The following is a 21,382-nucleotide window of genomic DNA, read 5'->3' as shown; positions in this document are numbered from 1 at the left end:
CCGCCGGCAGCAGGCAATGGCAGCGCGTTTCAGTTATCACCTATTAAACGCGTGCGCTACGCTTCCAACAGCACCACATCCTGTGAAACAGATAGGCGAAGATGCTTATCGCAATAGGCTTGGCAATGATAGCTGTGAATGCGGCTTGCGATGACCCCGGAAAAGATTATGTAGCTGGTACCGAAATGAGAAAGTGAGTGTGCGCCGGCATTTTCATGCGAGACGGGCGGGCCAGTATTGCGGTAAAGCTGCCGTGGCGGGCAGCCATATACTGTCTTCGATCGCATGTGTGTCGCGCATTTTATCACGATCACAGTTTGACAACGTACTGAACGTTGGTGCCAAAAAATTTTTGTTTCCGGAAACGTATGAACCGGCAAAATATGAGCGTAACTCTACTGTGTCATTTTTTTTTTCTTGATAGAGAACATTGGTGCCGGGAAAACATACGTAACGAGAATGTATTAACGAGATTCTACTGTATTTTCTTTTATAATTCAGTGGCATGTTACATTCAGGTGCACCTTTAGTTCGTTGCTTTAAACCCGAAAAAAAATGAGTGCACGTTAGGTTAGAGGCAAGTTAAAATAAAGTAAACATGGTACACTGTGCAAGGAGTACTTTTCTCTTGAGACACACTCACAGTAGAGGATCTCGTAATCGCCAGAACATGAACGCAGGTACGTGCTGTCAACTGCCCAGTCCAGGTGGATGACAAAGCTCGAGTGGCCCTGTCGTCGAAAAACATCAAAAACACATTAGGGTAAAATCCACAGGATCGATGATCAGCTGACACACACAGTTGAACAGCTTCGGTAAGTTTGACACGGGAAGTTCAAACTTCACTTTAATTCAACCATGTCAAACTTTAACCCTGCTCAATTTCACCTACGTTTTGATTCAACCACGACCAAAAATCCTTTCAGATGGCCATGCTTCAAACATTGAATAAGTCCAGCTTATCTTCTGGGTCACGCAGAGGCTGAATTAACAGAAGCAACTATAATACAATATTAGAAAACATACACAAAAAAGTATGATGCTAACTCAGCATTCAGATGAAATAAAAAAAAAATATGAAGATTATGAATCACGAGCAAATGCTTCTACTGCTACTAATAGTACTGCAGAACCTTGGTATGTCTCCAGTTCAACTCACTTGTACGTTTATACATTTATGGTGCAGAATTTAAAACATAGTCAATTGACGGAATACCGTCATGCGATAAAATAAAAGCTCCTCAAGTCAAATGGTGAGACACAATAACGCTGTTCTACTTATTTGTTCCATGGAGTATGAGCGAGCCTTTTTGAATATATTATATGCTTCAGCAGCACATTTTGGGGATACTGTATCAGGAAACAGGCGGAAGTGTCGAGGTTTATGTTAAGTGGATGTGGGTGGCTTCATTAAAAGCAAGCTGCAAATGTAAGTGAGCTCTCAAGTGAACAATATGTTAGTGCAATTTTAACTCAAATTGTTGTTATTGGGTGTGCAAATGGCACTTGTGTATCCGGGTAACCCCGATTAAGTAGTGGAACGAGATTATCTACCACAATTGAGCTACCATAAAGAAGCCTGTATATACTTTAAAGAAATCTGGGTGACACAGAAAAACAACAATCACCTCTTGAAGAAAACAGTCTTGTGCTTGCGGAACAGGAAGCAGAGGCACAGAGGCTCACAACATTTTTAAGACATATGCCACAAACAAGATGCATTGCTTTTGAAAAGTGATATGAGTGTTCAAATAATTCAATTTTCTAATCAAATTTAATAGGATTGCAGTAGAATATATACTTCGGAATATCAAATTGACTATTGAATATTTTCTAAACAAATTGAAATATGAGGTCTTTGTGGAGTAGTCCACCTAGTAAAAAAAAAGGCTTAGTTGAATTATTCAACATATGGAGGTAATTATGTTCACAATTGGATGTCCAATCATCTGTGGCACTTGCAAAGAAAAACTGATTAGTGTATTCCCATGCAACATGACAATGACTGTAATGAAACAAGGGAAAATGCACATAGTGCATTGTGTTCATTGAGAGAGGCGCAGTAGTACCACAGTGTTATAGTATGTTTTAAAGGGATGCAGGGATGCAAAACATGGTGAGACTGGCCAAATTATAAATTGTTTTGTCGTCTAAATTGAGACAACATATTTGTATATAGGCTGCCTAAAAGCAGTGCATTCTTACTAAATGACTAGAAATTATTGGGCACAATTATTTGTCTGCCTTGTGTGTTCACTCAGAAACCAATGCCTCAGCGCAACAACCCTCTCTTCTGCAGCAGAAACCATCGGAACAGCGTTTACCTTCACCATTCTGTTTCCCTCAAAGCTCTAATAAATGCCGTTATCCCTCAAATACAAGCATAAATGAATGTTTGACAATATCAAATAACAAATTCTCGCATCAAATACAGGTAGAATAGCAACAACTATTCCACTTGCGTTCAATCTTTCGCATATTCAGACATCGCTAGATATTGAGTTTTCAGAGACACATCACGGCACACAGCTAACACTGATAAAATCGGCGTCATACAGCACAATGACAAAGCACAAAATAGGCAACATAACTACTCTGCTATGGCACATTTATAGTACATGCTGCTCCTATTCTTGCTTTTGTAACACCCGCTGTGCTTCCTGTTCTTGTGTTCTACCGCACAGCCTTTTAAGCATTCGATGAACTTTACTGCCTTGCCATTTTGCTTCAACGAGCTCGTGTGTGCAGTCATCAGTGAATGCAATTTACACAGTGTGTACAGTAAAACCTCGTTAAACCGTACCTGCTTAAACAGCAGTTTCGTTTTAAAAGTAGTAAAGTCAAATCCCCGACTCAGCGTCCATTGGTTTTGTATCCGCATAAACTGTACCAGCTTATTGCATACGTATCGGTTAACACATACCGTAGTGTTTCCACTTTTCATTGTGCAAACACGGCGGTGCGTCGTCTCCTTTGGGCGGCCAGGTAGAACAACAAGCCTCAGAGATCTGAACAACGGCCTCCAAGCACCCTGTGCGTTTGCGCGTGAAGCCACATCGACATCAACATCATTTCGGCGCCACGACAGAGAGCAAGAGAGCATTGTGGTGTCGTGCAAGCGAGGACTCGCGTCATGCCGAATCTTGGATAAAAAAAAAGACGCGGAGTGCTCAGCATGCAAGAAACATTAGAATCGTTCGTGCTGTCGAATGTGACACGAAGAAGTCGGCGCTGGCACGCGACATGGGTCTACTGTTGATTACGGTGTGTGGCATTTGGAATGCGAAGAAGTTGCTCGGCAGCGCTGCTCCGACCGCGAAGAGATGTTGGCTACGAGGTTCAACTTTTCAACATCGTTGCCTCTGTTGTTGCCGAAGTGTCGACTAGCGACAGTGATAAGGATGGCACGGAAAGCGACAGCACAGGCAATTCAGGCCCAACAGTGGCAGAAGTTGCGCATTACGTCAGGCTCATGAATGCAATCGTTGCGAGGAGAACAGCACCCCGCAATGAAAAAGTGCCCAGCGACTTCTGCAATGCTACCGCACCTGTGTACGGAGAATATGCAACGCCAACGAGGAATCTGCCATGCGAGTGTTTGCCGAGAAGAGGGGACTGGCTGAAAAGCTGGCTCGCAGCTTCAGTAAGTTTGAGGCCGCTGTCACCGCTGCTAGGCCGCCACGGCATTAAACGAAAGTAACACTTTTTGTCGCGCGAAGTAAATAAATACTGCATGTTTTTCCCCTCTCATCGCACTCTTTCCGAGTTCCATTTTTGACAGGTAAGTGGGTGATCTCATGGTAATTCTGTTAAGCAGTACTACCGTTTAGTACATTCACTTTCCGAGCTCCGGCCAACTACGGTTTAACGAGGTTTCACTGTATCTGAATTGTACACAGGCTGTGTGCAAAGTATATGTACACAGGCTGTGTGCCAAGTATGCCAGGAAATTCAGTCTTCTTGCATCTTGTGTGTTCCAGAAACTTCCTTGGGCAGCTGCATTACAACACCGGAATAAAATGTGAGAAAGCAATCTAACATACCCATTTTCCTTTCAAACTTCACGAGTGTGTAATGGGCAACTAATGCATTTTACTCAAAGCAAGCGGTTTGAGTTCTAGAGGGCATTCAGCGCCAGTTAGGCTACAATCGCACATCACTGTTTCAAGTAATTAGGTGTTCTACTTTCTTCATCCCATCTGTGTTTCATTCTCACATAACTGCACCAACCGTACAGCCTAATCTAAGCCTAGTCAAGCTGGTAACTGTAGCTTTGAACTACCGGTACTAATTCTGGTGCTGTCCCATGCAGCATTCTTTGAGTTGAAACATATTTCCAAGCATCGGAAATCTAGGTGGCTCGTGCTTCCGAATAAATTCCATAGGTCAACGACCTCGTTTCCGCAAGGCAGAACACACACTCTTTTAGAAATGTTACGTGTTCTGCGATACACATCTCTAGCAGATTGATATCCACTATCATTTTTGTGTCGGCTTCATTTTCCTTTCAATCCTTGCACAGCAGTGCTCACATATGCAATATGCAGAATACACAGTAACACACAGACTATGCAGCAAGATACAGAATACGCAGCACTGGTGACAGGCAAGCAAGCTACACTGGTCATTATTGAAAAAAAAAAAGAAATAGAAAAGTAATAGAATGTGCTCTAATGTAAAAATTATTCTGGGGCAAAGAATAGGAAATATTTTGAGAGTCTAGGTCATGTTTCCCCACAGTGAGCCACTATGCATGAGAAAAAAACAACGATAAAATGTGAGATGAGGTAAAAATGACAAGAAATGCAAAAGAAAGCAGCAAAAGAAGAAAGACAGAAAGAGAATGAAATGGTGCAGTGGCAGTCATTTTTGTTTTAATTTTTGTTGTTACGTGGTGAGTCATACCCATAGAGAGGTAGGGGGTCGTCGCGGTGCCTCCTGGTCCCGTGGAGGAGGAGGCTTCTAGACCCGACCGAGGGGCGTCACGTGACACCCGATGGGGGAGAGTTACGCAAAAGATTTTTTTTGCGATTCGCGTTGTAGTGGGGGAGAGAGAGAGAGAGAAGGCAGGAAGAGAAGAGAAACAGCAGGTGGTGAGCAGAGAGACTTAACCATGCCACCGCAACAACAAACGGGCTCAAACTTACGAGAGTGCAAAACAGGCAGAGGTTACGAAAGAGAGAGAGAGACAAAGAGAATGTACGTATTTGATCAAAGCAGTGCTTGGCAGGCTTAATTATGAGCTTCAAGGAATGGTTGTCTTATAATATAGCCGAAACTGAAAATCTCATTGACTGATGCTTATGACCATACAAGAAAGAAACAAGTTGGCATGAACATAGGCTCACATTATTGTTGTTGTTGTTTTTTTGTCATGATGCAAGCAAAGTATTGCAGTGTGCTGCTTAGATGCAACATCAGCTATACTTATTTATTTCCATGTTAAGCTTATGAATTTACTCACTTACTTATTCATTTCTATACCAAAGTTAAGAGAGAAAATGAATTTACTTTAATGAACTGTTGCTTTCTGGGCAGAGTTAGAAGCTTCAAAAGAAGCTGCTCTTGTAGCAGCAGCAACTTAGCAGCAATGTACAGACTTTGTTGCTGTGTGCTGAAATGATACAAACCCACAAAAATGTTTGCCCAGGTACTCCTGCTTTTATCTTTATTTTTTCTCTCCCCAACCCCCTAGGCAGGAGAGATTTGGCACTGCACTGTTTGACTGCATCATTTATTCATCTACTCATTAATTTCAATGCTAAACTTCATCGGCACCAGTCACGTTCTGATTTCAAGAAAGCTGGGATACACTGGAAACAAAATTAAAACAAATGGCACTTTCTGAATATGGTATTTAAGCTTTGATTAAATATGCATCTTGATAACACAGCTGGCCAAGAAGTAACTTAAAGTACTTCCAAGCAACAGTGCTGCACTAAGTGTCAATCGTTAGTGACGAATGTATTTTATTTCTGCTCTCTTCAAATGCGCCGTTCACGGCCCGCAGGATGTGGTTCGTAAATTAGACAAATGAAAAAGATAGCTGTTACGCTCTACAGTATTATTATTTAGCCAAACTGCAGTAGTGGACGACATAATGCACTTTCATAGCTTCACTCCTGCTATATTTATTGCCTGAGTCAACGCTTACCGAAAGTATTGCAGGCTGAGAGACGTTTGAGGCAATACGTGAGACAGAGAGTAACCGTGCTGCATGCATTATTTTTCCGTCCACTTAAACGCAATGCATTCCATCCCCCGCTTTGCACAGTGTTCACGAGACGACCCAAGTCATTATATAGTCTAGGCTGCACCGTTGACTCCCAAGAAATTCCCTCAATAAAAAAAAAAAAAAAAAAGAGTAGTCTGCAAAGCAGCGAACGGCAGCCAAAGAGTAAGCAGCAGCACGCAGGCCGAAAGGCACGAGCAGACAGGAAGCCCACCCAGGCAAGGCTTGCGAGCACACGACAGAAATCGAGGCAGTCGAGATCTGGGACTCACCGAACACCGGCTGATACGATTGTACTTGCGGCCTTCTTCACTGACTTGGTACACATAGATGAAGCTGTCTCGTGAGCCGAGGGCGAGGAGCTGGCCATCTGCAGCGCGCGTTCAAGCAGCGATCATGTCACGCTTCTCGTGTCAACGTCCTTTTCTACACTTCCCGTATCTCTTTGAGAATTTACACAAGCAAAATTAAGTTATTTGTGTGGATCACTGGGTACTAGCACTGGCTAATCCAGTACAGTCAACTCCTGTTAATTTGACTCTTGTGGGACTGCAACATTTCGCTGAATCAACAGGCGGTGACAAAACGAACAAATTCTGATCTTTCTGCTTTAATGTTTTAGGTATTGTAATGTTTTGCTATTTTTTTTCGTTTTGCTCTTGAAGCATTCAAACATGCATCCAACACACACTCAACAAGCATCTGGAGATGACCAGCGTAGTGGCATGCGGCGCTGTGCAATTGCCACGTGACGCCATGCTGTACGGACAAAGACAGCTGAACAAGGGGGTGTGACACGACAAAATACAAGAGTGAACTTGTGTTGGCTTCATGAAGTGAAAGGAGCGCTGGCCACTAAGAAATAATAGAAAACAGCTTCACACCAGGGAAGCAGTAGCAGCTTGTGCCGGACTCCTTCTGTTTTCACACTATTAATAACCACTACATGCATCAGGGGGTGCTAGTGGGGGGGGGGAGGGGGGGAGGGGGGGTCAGTGACAGTAGAATTAAGCGAAGTCACATGCTTTCAGATTCAAACTAAGCAAACTTTCTTTTCAGCAATGGATTATTTTTTGCCGGGTATTTCAGGTGCATTTGAATTAACGGAAATGTCTAATTAACCAAAGTCTCATTAATGGGAGCCAACTGTAGTGCATTCAAATAGAATGTGTAAGAAAAAAAGAAAACGAGAAGACAATGTCAGTGTAAAGCATAAGCAAGAATTTTACCAGTGAAAACTACATTTGCACAAGCAAAAAAAAAAAAAATTACTGCATCTGTGTGACAATGCCCCTTTTCTTTTTTACTTTTTTTTTAAACATACGCGAGAGTGTTTTCTATTGTATTAGAAACCATGGTCCTAATGCAATGCAATAATGTTTTCCCTGCAATTTTTTTCACTTTTACGCAGGGCACGCTCAACTGCCAGACAAGCAAGTCTCGGAGAAAAGCCAGCCACTCAAAATGCTCACTTGGCGAGAATGCCACGGCGTCGATGGGCTCGGTGCCGTCGCTATGCATCGAGTAGAGCTGCCGCGTGGACGAGTCTATGACGCTCCACCGACCCGTCCGCGTGGTGAGCACCAGGACGCTGCCATCGGGAGAGAAGCAGGCAGCCTGTGCCTGTTCCTGCACGTTCAGCAGGGCAGCACAGGTGAGGAACACCAGGAAGGCCAAATGACACAGAGGTCAATTACGCGATAAGAAATAAACGCGACCTTGGCAAAGACGCCACATCTCCAGCTGTCGACTGAAACATAACTCGCTTTGATGTGATGCGCGACAAAGGGCACAAGCCATACACTCGTAGTGCACGAATACAGGACAAAGAGAAACATACATACACTATAGGGTTATCAAAAAGTGAACGCCTAATTAATGCTCAAGTGAACATCAATCAATCGATCATTCAATAAATCAATCTTTATTTTCCTTTTACAGAAAGAAAAGTGTCAGACACATAAAAGCCACTACGCCGAGCAGCTCGATGGGACAGCTGGTCCTTGATTTGACAGAAACGGCCAGGAATATACAGATCGATGCACCTGCCTTTGGGCAAGTATTTAAATAATTAATAAGCCTGGGCACAATACGCTTACTTGAAAAAAAAAAGTAAGGTAAAGAAGACTATTAAATAAAAAGAAATCACTTGAAGAGAATGTAACTTCAGTGATCAGCTCTACAGGAAACAAACACCACAGGAGGGAAGTGCTTGATGCGAGGCATTAGACTGACCTATAGTAGTAAACATTTACTGCCAAGGCATTCATTTTGAGACTAAGATACACAGTAGAACCATCAGCTATTAAAAGCATTCAGCATATGCTTCCAATGGCACTACGCCACACATTCTGTAAAACAGACAAATGAAGATGTTTATCGCAATTCAGTTGGCGGTGATAGCTGTGAATGCAATGGCCCGCTAGGAGATTAGCTGGTACCAGGAGGGGAAAGTGAGTGCGTGTTGGCATTTCCACATGATATGGGCAGGTGAGTACTGCTGGAAAGCTGGCACAGCAGGTGTCTGCTGCTCTCGATCACGCGTGCCTCATGCCTTTTCTTGTTCACATAGGATCTAGCAACCAAAATATGTATCATACGGCCGCAGTTTGGCAATGTGCTGAATGTTGGTGCCAAAAGATTGCGTTTTCCGAGAAAGTATTAATTGGTAAACAAATACCATAACTGTATTCGGCGAATTTCTGTGTTCGCAATCATGAACGTCGGCACCAGGAAGTCGAACGAAACGCGATTGTATTGACGAGGTTCAATTGTATTCAGTCTTAGCCCTTTGAGTGCCAGGCATGTTGAGCAATTTCACTTGCTGTTTGCTGGAGGTCTTTCCAAGATACAACAAATTCAATTTATGTTTAAGTAACACATTAGCCGGCATGCTGTTTATTTAGAATATGTTGCTCACCATTTTACAAAGTTTTTTTTAATCTGAAAATTCAAACAAATACAGTAGAATCTTGTTGATACGTTCCAGTTATGTACGTTTTCCTAGCACCAACGTTCGCTATCGAGAACACAAAAAAGTGACCTAATAGAGTAACGCTCATTTTTTTACCGGTTCATTCGTTCCCAGAAGACACAATTTTTCAGCATCAACTTTCAGTACGTCACCAAACTGTGATCGTATCATACATTTTCCAGCCCCTAGATTTCATGTAGACAATAAAATGCACAAGACACGCGTGATCGGGAACAGTATATAGCTGCCCACCGCGGCAGCTTCAGTGCAATACTCATCTGCCCGTCTCGTGTGAAAACGCCGGCACGCACTCAATTTTTCATTGCGGTACCAGCAAATCTTCTTTCGTCGTTCTCTCTTCCCTGGGGTCATCGCTCACGGCATTAAGAGCTATCACCACCAATCCTATTGCAATAATCACCTTCACCTATCTGTTTCACAGCGCGTGGTGCATAGTGCCATTGGTGACGTCCTGCCCACTTTAAGTTGGCGACAATCCAAACACGCCGCCGTTCCCTGCTGCATGCAGCACGATGTGGGCGTAGCAGTTTACTTCGGCGGCATCTGGCGTTGTCCACCAGCTCAATTTCATTTTGGTGTTCCGTCGCCCTCTTAAAACACCCTGCTATGGGAAAACAACAATATGCATCTCGTGCCGCCCGAGCACCAACAGCTGGATGCTCGTTGGGGGGCCATCTTGTGCCGCAAAAAAATGTGCGACGCTTCGCATTACATAGATGTCAACAATAGTTGAGTCTGTCGAATTCTTAGTTAGTTCGGATTGTACGTTTTCCCAGTTAGTATGTTTTTTCTCGCGTTTTTTGCCAAGACGTACGAATGAGGTTCTACTGTATTACGACTAAAGCAAATTAATTAGGATAACTAGTGTTACACAGGCAACATGGCCTCCTTGTTGCTATCATTGTCACTTGAAAACATCTCATAGTCAACACTGAAGTCCTATAAGTCTTAGTTCATAAGCAGTTCTTGAAATTTCGTATCATTAAAAAATGTGAAGGCTTTTCGCACCACTCTGCCATGATCAGGAAACACGAGACATGAGCAACATCAACAGGCAAGCTTTCTCGAACCATCCACCTCAGAAATAAAACCTGCCATACAATTTTCGTTTATCCAACTTCCACATGCACCGCAAGTTCGTTAATAAACCAGCTAGCCCGACAGTCCACTCTCGAGAAAAGGCACCCGGGCAAAATTTTTGCATTTGTAAGCTTAGCAAGACCGAAACTTCAACAAGTTAGGGATTCCTGCTTCTGAAAGGCCGGCATGCAGACAAAAACATAAGCATGCAACAAACAGGGCATCAAACACTGACAACACAACATGAAGTGCCCAAATGTCACTTGAATCCACGTAGTTGACGACCTAGGCAAAACTAATTCGTATCTAAAGTTATGATTGAAAATTAGACTGTGTTACGTTGCCATCATTTGGACAAAGAGGCTTTTTTGTGTAATGACACACGTCACATCTTTTGTGACTAAATGGAGAGAGCTGCAGCACTCATGATAACTTCAGACAAGCAGGATTCTCAAACAGGCTTTTTTTTTTTTTTTCATGAAATATTTCACTTGGCTGGGAGCTATATTCAAACATGCCCCACAACCTACTTGCGCATGTTTTCAGAGGGTCATCCACTTGTACACATGGCAACACTGACCCTCAGACAAGTATAATCTTTAAAATTAATCTCCAACTCAAAACGTCACACAGTCACCTAAATGATGACGATTACGCACACTTTAAATGTGCCACGTTTTGCAGTCACAATACTCTTTGAGAGAAAGCTGTTCGAGGTTTCCCGTGAAGGTGACAGAGTGACACTCACGCCCAGATCCCGGCTCCAGACTACCGAGTGCGACAGGGTGTCCCAGAGATGCACCTGGCAGTCGTAGCCGCCTGTCACAAATTGGTTCTGCGTTGGGTGGACCGCCAGCGCCCAGATCTCCTCCGTGTGGCCCTGAAAACACCCAAGGCCCATGAGTGAGGGTTAACATCATCATGCTAGAGTACTGTACAGAGTGCCCTATGTGTGCTCCATGGCCCGGTAGAGTAGAACCTCGTTCACATGTTTTGGAAAAAAAAATTCGATAAAGAACCTACTAACCTAGAAAATGCATGATTGGAAGTTACTAAAAAAATTTACAAACTCAAATGTAGTTGACATCGACGTAATGCGAAGCGCTGCACAAACCGCTGCAGCATGAGACACCAACACAAGCTTACATTTGGACTTCTCGAATTTGGCCTGGATAAGCAGGTTCTTCAAGTGGGACATTTTGGCGGGAAGTTCTGACACGCCTAACTTGGTGCAAATTGTTGTGGCGCGAGACACGGACCCATGTTGAGGTGGTAGGGCCCAAACGACTTGTTCCTGGTTCTTGTTCACATTCACATTCTTGATTTCCTATCACGGAGTGTTTTAATTTTAACCTTTTGAGGCACTATGCACACAATTGTGTAAACCGAAGATAGTGAATCAAAAGCAAAAGCACTCAGAAAAATATTTTTTAAATATGTAGCAAAACATTCTTGAACGCTTAAATTAAAATCAAATTATGGGGTTTTATGTGCCCAAACCATGATCTGATTAGGAGGCATGCCGTAGTGGAGGACTCCGGAAATTTTGACCACCTGGGGTTCTTTAACGTGCACCTAAATCGAAGTACACAGGTGTTTTTCTATTTCGCCTCTGTCGAAATGCAGCCACCGTGGCCGGGATTTGATCTCGCGACCTTGTGCTTAGCAGCCCAACACCACAGTCACGAAGCAACTACAGCAGATTTTCAAACACTTTTGACTAGACATGCGCTGCAAAATTTAACAATATGTGTGTAGTGTATTAGTAAAACAAGTGGGAAGGTAGAGGGCTGGGTATTTCGTGCTCGGTGTCAATCAGTCGTCAAATGCAGAGGGTTCCCTTCTTTTACTGCTTTTCACAATTTCTTACATCCAGCATACATTTCAAGCAGCTGGACAGGTGCTTTCCAAGTATTCTAGACATAATATAGTTAACGTTCTCATATCTTGCATTCCTACATAGAATTCTTGCATTGAGAACTGAATGAAAGATCTAAAATTATTAATCAGTTCTGCAGATATTCATTTTTGCCTGATTCCGAAGATGCAAAAAGCATCGCGAAACAAAGTTTTCACTGAACAGAATTTTTCGGCAATCGAAAGGGTCAAGACTGCCACAGGAAAAAAAATTAACAACATTGAGCTGGTGGACAGCACGGGAATACGATCCCTAGGACGTTGCCAGGGCGATACGCTACACTCCCTCTGCGCTGTCCACAGCACGGAATGGCGGCGCATTTGGGTTATCGTCTATTAAAAGCATGCAGTGCACCCTAGCCCTCGCTGCGAAACAGGTAAGCAAAGATGCTTATCGCAATAGGGTTGGCGGCGATAGCTGTGAATACAGTGAGCAATGACCCAGGAGGTGATTTTCTGGAACCAGAATAAGAAACTTGGCACACATCGTTTTCTCACAAGACGGGTGGTCACGTATTGCGGGGAAGCTGCTGAGGTGAGCGGCTACTGTGCTAGATCGCGCACGCCTTGAGCCTTTCTTTGTTTACATGGCATCTAGCAGCCAGAAAACATATCATACAATCGCAGTTTGCCAATGTACTGAACGTCAGTGCCGAAAGGTAGTGTTTTCCGGGAACATATGAACAAGTAAAATGTAAGCGTAACTGTATTAGTAATATTTTGTGTTCTTGATACCACACGTTGGTGCTGGGAAATTTTATGTAACAGGATCATATCAACGAGGTTCTGCTGTATACTACACAGTTCATGGCACTGCTCCAGCTAAGTAAGAAATTGAAGACTTGTCGTCGTGATGGCAAAAAAATTTGTGAAACACCATCTGGATGAGAGTGATCGAGGACTCTGGTTAAGTTCTACCCTACCACAAGACCCTGCTGCAACGCAACACGGAGACTGAGCACGATATACCATGTTTAATTAGAGCACACAATGATGCTGTCAGTAAATTTAACTAAAGAAGTAAAAACGCGTGTGTATTTTGATCAGCAGCCAGAACAGTTGTAAGATTGAAAAAAATGCTAGTGCTCAGAAAATACCCAAGGACAACCAGAAAACAAGAAATCGGCCACGCACATGTCCAACAGAGCATCAGTCGTTATTTCTACTAGAGCATTACATTGTTTTTTAGGACCTTGCTAGCAGCGGACTGCATATTATTGGACACTACACCGGGAACACGCACCTCGATGTCTACAACAGCAGCAGCCAGCGCTGTTTACCCCAATAAGTGCTCCTCATAAACAAATTATCGAATTCACGAAATGGAATAGTTGAACCACTGAAGACATAGTTGATCAGTAGTGGCCAAACAAGAAAAGCCTCTGCCCAGAGTCAACACTTTGATATGGGAGCTTGTCTTCCCTGACAAATACAAGTACCAATGTCAAAACATTGGTTCTGGGCTGAGGCTTTTTTTTTGTTCCACCACAACTGATAAATTCAGGTTTCTGTGTCCACTTTGCACAGAAAGCAAGATTGTCGTTAACCATTTTATTGCCAGACTTGGGAAGAAAGACTTAGACAGGAAGTTTATACACTGATCCTGCCCTGGCTGTACTGTTGTGCAGTGCTTGAGGCTTACCATGTACGTAAATATACGTTATTGTTCTTACTATCGTTAAGGTATACGGGGGTATGCCGTAACAACAGTAAGAACAAAAATAATAAACAACAGCAATTGCAATGAAACAACAAAACAGTAACAATACTCGTGCGGTCATTATTGTCTTTATGCCTGTTTCATTTTGTGCTGCAGGCCATGTAGAGGCCGTGTCGTCCCTCCAGAGCCCACCCACCTGCACGACAGTGGAGAAGTTGAGGCTGAATGTTCCCTGCAGGATCGAGTTCCGGGTGGTCCCGATGAGCAGCATGCTGCCTTTGCCCTGGGCAAGGGTTCGAATCCCACCAGCCATGTCCGGAAGCTGCGGGAGAGAGCAAGGCACGATGAAAGGCATAGGGAAGCTAAGGTACAGCTCGTAGGGTATGACTCATCAGCTGCCAAAGCTGCAAAATTTCAAGGTGAAGCAATCCGGACCAGCAGGCACAAGTGTGATCTTCCAGCTCCTTGACACTACAGAAATCTTCTGCGCTAGTGAGATCTTGTGCAAAGCAACAGTGATGCGTCTGTAAGCCAGGCTGTTGGTGTACCTGACCACATACACACATAGTTGTTTACCCCGTCCAGTACTGTCTTTTGCACTGCTAATCCTATTTCAAGTTCGAGACAGCTCTATTGCCACATATACTGAAAGTAATACAAGGATAGCTGGACTTATAGAGTAGTTGGCTAGTTCTTGGTTCACAGAGCACATGTCAAGTCAGCCTTGGTAATACAAAATAGCACTTAAACACAGCAATACAATAGCACACCACTGTAAGCAAAAGGTAGATCACAAGAAATGCAGTGAGAACCTAATTGCCCACTACACAATTTCGACACTACAAGTAGTAATGTAGTAGTGTATTGTAATAAAAACAATAACTACAAAAGGAGGTAGGAATGAAGGGCCATGGGAATCTTAACTATCCACTTCTCAGTGGACACCTGTCCTGTCCCGCAGCTGTGAGAAAGGTGGAGGCTACGAGTAAAGATAGGGGAAGGAAAGTTGCAATAAAATATGCATAGAGAAAATAGAAAAAAGGGTGAAAACGGGGACATACCTTTAAATACATGACTATAAATATCTTAAAAAAGACAGAACAAATACAACATGTGCAACAGCGATTCACAGCACAGGGTTATGCGCTGTGTCACTCGGCAACACAATGCTGGTAGTGGCAGGAAAAAGCCATAGAAAACTTTATACATTGTATAACATTATATCATAGCCAACTTAGAGGTCTTGTTGAGTAAGGTAGAACACTTTTGATGACAGGCTAAAATTAAAAGCAAGCTTAAGTGACAATACCCCTCCATGGTGGGAGTCTGAGCATGCAAGCAAGTCCTGCAGTACAGAAGGCCCAGAATTGGGCATTCCTGCTGGCTGAATTCAGATTTATATTTGCAGTTATTGCTTCATTCTTTCCTTGTTTCTACTGTTACTGCTGCTGGCTCATATCAAGCATAGTGCAGTTTGCCATAGGGACAACAGAGAACATTATAGATGATGTTGGGCAGACAAAAAAATGCAAAAGCAATGGGTTCAAGCAGGTATGCCCTGGTGTTCTGTGAAGGATTCCAGGAATCCACTGGGAAGTTCACTAGTTGCATCCCAATTCAATGACACGTTACTAATGGCCATTCATTACTGGCATTTCCCTTATTATTTTTGAATTTCTTGGCAATCTAAGTTAATGTCCAATTTAGGAACTATCTATTTGAACTAACTATCTGCCTATTAGTCAGTTTGTTCATCATCATCATCAGCCTGTTCTATGTCCACTGCAGTACAAAGGCCTCTCTCCCTGCAATCTCCAATTACCCCTGTCCTGCACCAACTGATTCCAACTAGCGCGCATGAATTTCCTAATTTCATTGCTCCACCTAGTCTTCTGCCGTTCTCGAGTGCATTTCCCTTCTCTTGGTATCCATTCTGTAACCCTAATGGTCCAACGGTTACCTGACCGGCATATTAAATGGCCTTAATCTGCTGCAAAAGGTTACGTTGGCAAGAACCCACTAGTAAATGCCGGTGTGGAAAGAGAGATAGGCTGTTTTCACCTAGAAAGATTACATTCTGTTACTTTAACTGGTTCTGACAGAAATGTAAAAAGAAAAAAAAGTTGTAGGAGCTGCTACATGCATAATGACATAGTGGAAGCTCTCTTGCATCCTATCATGGCTATCTTCCAATCGCTGCCTTCACACCTTTTAAAGGCAGATGCGTTGTCCTTGTGTTTCCTGTGCAGAAAAATAAACTGCAGAAGTGCACAGTAGCCAACTGTAGTTTTCAATGTCAAAGTTTTCACATGAAAGACATTCCCTCACGTTTCTACCCTTTCTTTCACGCTGTTGCACCACATTCTCGTGACGTGACGTGATGCTGCTCCATCACATCGCAACTTTACACATAAGATGCCCACACAGCCAACAAGCCCCCTCACCTTGGCCTCTTGTCCTGTCCTCGTGAGGCTGGAATCCCACTGGACCACCTTGCGATCTTTTGCACCACCCGTGACTATCGTGCCATCCTTCATGGCACAGATAGAGAACAGTGGCCCGTCATGGGCACCTACAACCGTCCGGCACACCTTGTTGGAGCCTGCACCAGATCATGTGGATGCTTGCCATGCGGCGATCTCTTCCAGCATTCACTCACACTGTTATACACATACTTCCAGTAGCCATCGTAATAGTTTATCGATTTGTTTATTTGTTTATTTATTTTTGCTTATTTACATTAAGATACTTCCCCTGGTAGGAGGCTTTCACGGCACATGTACATACAAGGGAAATGCAGTTCGGCTACACAGGCAAGAAAAGAAGTTTAACCATAGAAACAGCAGTTTGGAGAATGTAAAAGTGAGAAAAGCAGCAAAGATTAAAAAAAAAACAGCAACATATCTGCACTCACACATTTAACAGCACTCACTAAACCATCCTGGAGTCAATTAAACGAGGAGGAAGACTCTAGAGTATGTAAGGTGTTCCAGTTTCAAGTACATGCACACACAATTTTAACATTTAGGCACGAAGCTGGAATATGCTTGGTAGTGATCACTGCAGAGTGCAGGTCATATGTGAGTGTTACACGAGTGTCATGTGGTGCATTCTTGATCGGGATCTAGCCCTATCGGGATCGAATTTCTTGATCACGATTGGCTCTGTTGTGCAAGCTGTGGAAGGGGGCCAATCATGATGGAGAAATTCAATCCTGATTGGGCTGAATCTGAGTCAAATCAAAAGTGCACTATGTGACACTGTTATTAGTGTTGTTTTCAGATGCAGCTACAGGGTAATGCAGTATTCGTTGATGTCACCCACAATCTTCACTCTATATTCAACCTCCTTCAATTGGCACTTGAGTTTCACGCCTTCTTCTCGTACGGTTACTGTTTATGACGTGTGTCACGAGCAGCAATACCTTCTGGCTTCATATATGCAGTGCGCTTCCAAAAATTTTTTCCAGAACTTCCACATCTTGTAGTTTAACTAACCTGAAATTCTCTTGATGAACTTTCTCTCGTGAAGGAAGTTGAGCACTCTTGTTCTGAGCTGGTATTTTTTCGTTCAATGTCACGTAAAATGGTGTTACTGAGTCATTCCTTGTTCAATGACGCCGGCACATAAGTGAAGCATCACGACATCACACCGCACTGTCGCCTAAGTTAACTGGAAAAACTTTTGGACACATTCCTCCGAGCACAAGCAGCTGAGAGCTCACCCCTCTGCCAGACCATGATGTTTCCGTTGGAGTCACCGGTGAGGAGTTCCCCGAGCTCTGTGAAGGTCATGCAGAGCACGTACTTGGGCTTGTTGCTCTTCTGCAAGATGACCACACACGACGGTCACTCAGTGGGCACGCAAGCCTCGTAGCTCATTCTTTCACAATCGGTGCCAGGCAAGCATTTCAAAGAAAAAGTAAGTCACAAGCTTCCTCACTGTATGAGAACCGACAATCATTTTCGACTGCACACTGTTTGCATTTATTCAAAATTTGTAACCACTGTCACTCCATATTCCGTGAAACCAGTCAGACATAACAGATAAACAAAAGTAAATCACAGTAAACCTGACATTCACTAATCAAGTAGCACTATGTTTGGGACAAGTATCGAGACAGCATCAACTAGGTCAATGATAAAATCTTGTCACTGGTCACAGACATAACACAATCTGATAATTACGGGCATTCAAGAATGTTAAACATCCCTCTTGTATTGCTTGCCTTTACTCGGACATGATAATTTTCGACCAGCTTCATCACCAATAAAGTAAGAATTTCCTGCACAATGAAAAATTAAATCAGACTCTGCCTAGGCAAAATATAATTGCATCCAGCCAGAAAAAAAACACACAAATAGAAGCAGACACACATGAATGTACACAGAGAACATGCGTCTCAAGACTAGTTGGTGACCAAACTTGCCAAGCAGTAATTTCCTCTTTGTATGCTTGCCGTGAGCTGCTGAACTAAAGGCAGAGAGTGGTGATGTACTGACCAGCTGTAATCTCACCAGCATACTGCAATGCTTGTGAAAAAATAGCCAAGGCCGAATTCCTTGAGAGAAGCAAACGAAGAAGCTCTTGCTTCTTCACAAACGAAGAAGCTCTTGCTTCTTCACTGTCCAACTCGATTCACCGGCCCAGTGACTACGGTGTTCAGGTGCCGAGCCCGAGGTTGTCAGCTCGATTTGTGGCAGCAACAGCCACATTTTGATGGAATCAAAAAGCACAGATGCTGATGTACCGAGATTATGGTGCACGTCAAAGAACCCTGGTCGGTCAAAATTAACCCTTTAGCTACCAAGCTTGTACCAACATCTCCAAAGGTGTGCTATGCTCGCCCGGACCATAGCTTCTTCGGTTGTGCTTGCCAGAGACAAGCCGCACTCATCAACTCAGCCTTATTTTTTTTTTTCAGAACTTTTTTCGCCAGCCATTTATTTTGAATTTTGGGAATGCTAGTCATATCACAGTTATTCTTTCTTTAAAACCGTGTTTGTAACAAAATTCTAAAGATGGTGAGAGGCTATTCATGCAGTCTTTTTTTAATGACAATTTGTGATCTTACGTTTAAAACTGATTCCTTTGCCCCTGATAGTTAGCTGTCATTTTTGTACTAGTTAGTAAAGGTGTAATATTTCTGCTGTAAATATAAGTGTGAGTATATATGCATGACACACACGTGCATGCATGGGCGCACGCATGGATGCACGCATGCCCGCGCATACACACACACACACGGTTCGCACAAACGGCCAGACAGAAGCATGCATATATATATATATGCACATACATATAAACCAGGAGCAAGAGCCTAAAATGTGGGGCACCACATTCTGGGCAACCCTCACGGCCTGAATAGGAATCGTGCCAGAGGCCTTGCAGCTGGTTTTAAATGTATTTGTACTACGTCAAGCAAAGGTGCAGTGTTGACAGTGTAATTCTTATCACGCGGAAATGATGCAATTCTTTAGTAGTGCGCTTTTCTTTAACATAGATTTTACAACGAACACCTTTTGATGCTGCATTGTTTGTTAACCTTGTCCATCTGTAACAGTAAACATTCCTTACCACGCACCCCCCTCCCCTCTACCCCCCTCTACCCCACAGCTGCTGCTTGTCTATAATGTGGTGCTGCTGAAAATTGTGCAGGGGGGCTTCTCTGCAGGTGTCCACCTAGTGGACATGTCCATTTTGTCTGCTGCTGAAGCACTAATTGGCTCGGGGCGCCTGCCTCCTTCCGACGTGAACCCCAGCCAATCGGAACTCCAGCAGCCGACGAAATGGACATGTCCACTAGGTGGATGCCTGCAGAATACCCCCCAGGTTTCCTCATTGTTTTTATTAATACTTTTTTACATGACAGCCACTTTACGAGCAGCAAGCATAACGACTGCATCCGGCACGAGTTGACCATATTGCAAACAATTTCACACACTAAACTTACCACCAGGTATTTGCTTGTGACAGCAGAGTCGCCGCTGCCGGGATTGTCCCTCTGCCGTGATTTGACAGCAGCGTGGGACATAGGAAGGACAGGGGAAGGACACAGCAGGAGAGGAAGGTGTGCAGGGCACAGGATGTGACGTGACATGCAAGGACAACACACACGACCACCAGGGAAGTGCGCATGCAGAAGTGCTCAGGACAACGTCAAGGGTACAGACATTGAAGTGGCAAAGTGGAGGGGCGTAACTGCATGGACTTGCACATTAGGGTTCAACAACCTGAAAAATTCCTTTTAGTTCCATCTTGTCTGCCTAGTTTTCTGTTTATTTCAATGGCAGCAAGCGTTTGCAACTTATGCTTTCCTCATTTGTTTGGTGGGAATGCTAGTTTCACTGTCATCCGTAAACCTGGTCCTGGAGGACCGAGTTGCCATGCGGCATTTTTATGCAACTGTAAAGTGTGGCCCACTCTTGAAGCTAACATTTACCTGGAAACAAAGCCATCATAACTTCAGCACTTCGTCAACAGGAAAAACTGGCTGACAGAATTATTAGGCTGATATCAATGCTTTGAAATATAGGTCTGCGAGCTTTGGCGACATCTCAACTGTATGAAGTAGTGGAACTGAGTGTCTCCTTCATTTATTGCTTTTGATCTTTTCACGATATAGTTTTTCTTGTCCTCCATACTGTTTTTTTGTTAATGCCACTGTGGCATAGGAAGCTATAAGCCAATAGAACCTGTTTTCAGGAGCGGAGGGCTGAAATAAACATATGACAGCAAGTGAAAACTCGAAGCACATTCAACTAACCATTTCATCAATTGTTTTTCTTTTTTGCTTTCTCTCTAAGATGGTTACATCAATGCATTTTGCTGACTAAACCTGCTCTTCTGAGCATCATATTTCCAGACTTGAAGCTGACAAACCAGATCAGTATCTCTGCCAAATGCACATAATCTTTGCGCAAAGTTGTGGGCACCACTAACTTGGAGCAGTAACTCCTAAATGGTTCTATAAACTCATCGATTCAAATGGGCAGTCACTTCACCAAAATGATGCACTGTAAAAATTTCATTAAGTTTGGAAGTGTCGGACTGAAAAAGGACAGGTTTTATGGCCATACTACTGCTGTTGCATGGTAACTATGCAGTCACCAATAACATTCACGCAAAAGTGATAAACTTCTAATGTTTGCTTTTCAGTTGGTGGCTTTGGAGGAGGCAAGCGGCACAAGGACAGGATGAGAAAAACAGATGCATGCATAAGTGCATTTGCATGCTTCCATTACTTTGTGTAAGTGATACACAGACTTCACCGTTCACTCTACCAGTGTACCTACTGAAGTAGTGAGCAACAACTGTGCTTAAATAAGGTATGAACAATATACTTCACCAGTATTTATGTCGAACCTCCCTATTATACATAATAAGGGCCACGCAGTCTACTTACACGGCCACATTAACATTTTTTTTTGCTCCAAGTAGCTTTATTTTAGTCACTGAGGCTTCTTGTTATAAAGGCGTACACTTCCCAAAACTATTC

General features: G+C 43.3%; 1 protein-coding gene across 8 annotated transcripts in view; it reads right to left on the bottom strand.

The window, feature by feature from the left end:
• Positions 1-21,382, bottom strand: part of LOC142587619 (echinoderm microtubule-associated protein-like 2) — a 159,762-nt gene that overhangs the window by 14,193 nt on the left and 124,187 nt on the right. For 6 of the 8 annotated variants that reach the window (XM_075698767.1, XM_075698766.1, XM_075698768.1 and 3 more), the window contains 8 exons: positions 19,838-19,888; positions 17,609-17,708; positions 16,329-16,486; positions 14,081-14,206; positions 11,056-11,187; positions 7,705-7,861; positions 6,505-6,602; positions 644-731 (listed from right to left, as the gene is read on the bottom strand). In XM_075698767.1, the coding sequence (XP_075554882.1) occupies positions 644-731; positions 6,505-6,602; positions 7,705-7,861; positions 11,056-11,187; positions 14,081-14,206; positions 16,329-16,486; positions 17,609-17,708; positions 19,838-19,888 (910 nt within the window). The remainder of the gene's footprint in view (positions 1-643; positions 732-6,504; positions 6,603-7,704; positions 7,862-11,055; positions 11,188-14,080; positions 14,207-16,328; positions 16,487-17,608; positions 17,709-19,837; positions 19,889-21,382) is intronic. The other 2 variants (XM_075698773.1, XM_075698774.1) reach the window with 1 other exon arrangement.

The sequence above is a fragment of the Dermacentor variabilis genome, chromosome 7 (genome assembly GCF_050947875.1).
Source record: "Dermacentor variabilis isolate Ectoservices chromosome 7, ASM5094787v1, whole genome shotgun sequence".
NCBI classification, from domain to species: Eukaryota; Metazoa; Arthropoda; class Arachnida; order Ixodida; family Ixodidae; genus Dermacentor; species Dermacentor variabilis.
The sequence above is the reverse complement of the archived record's forward strand: the minus strand, read 5'-3'. Positions and strand labels throughout refer to the sequence as shown.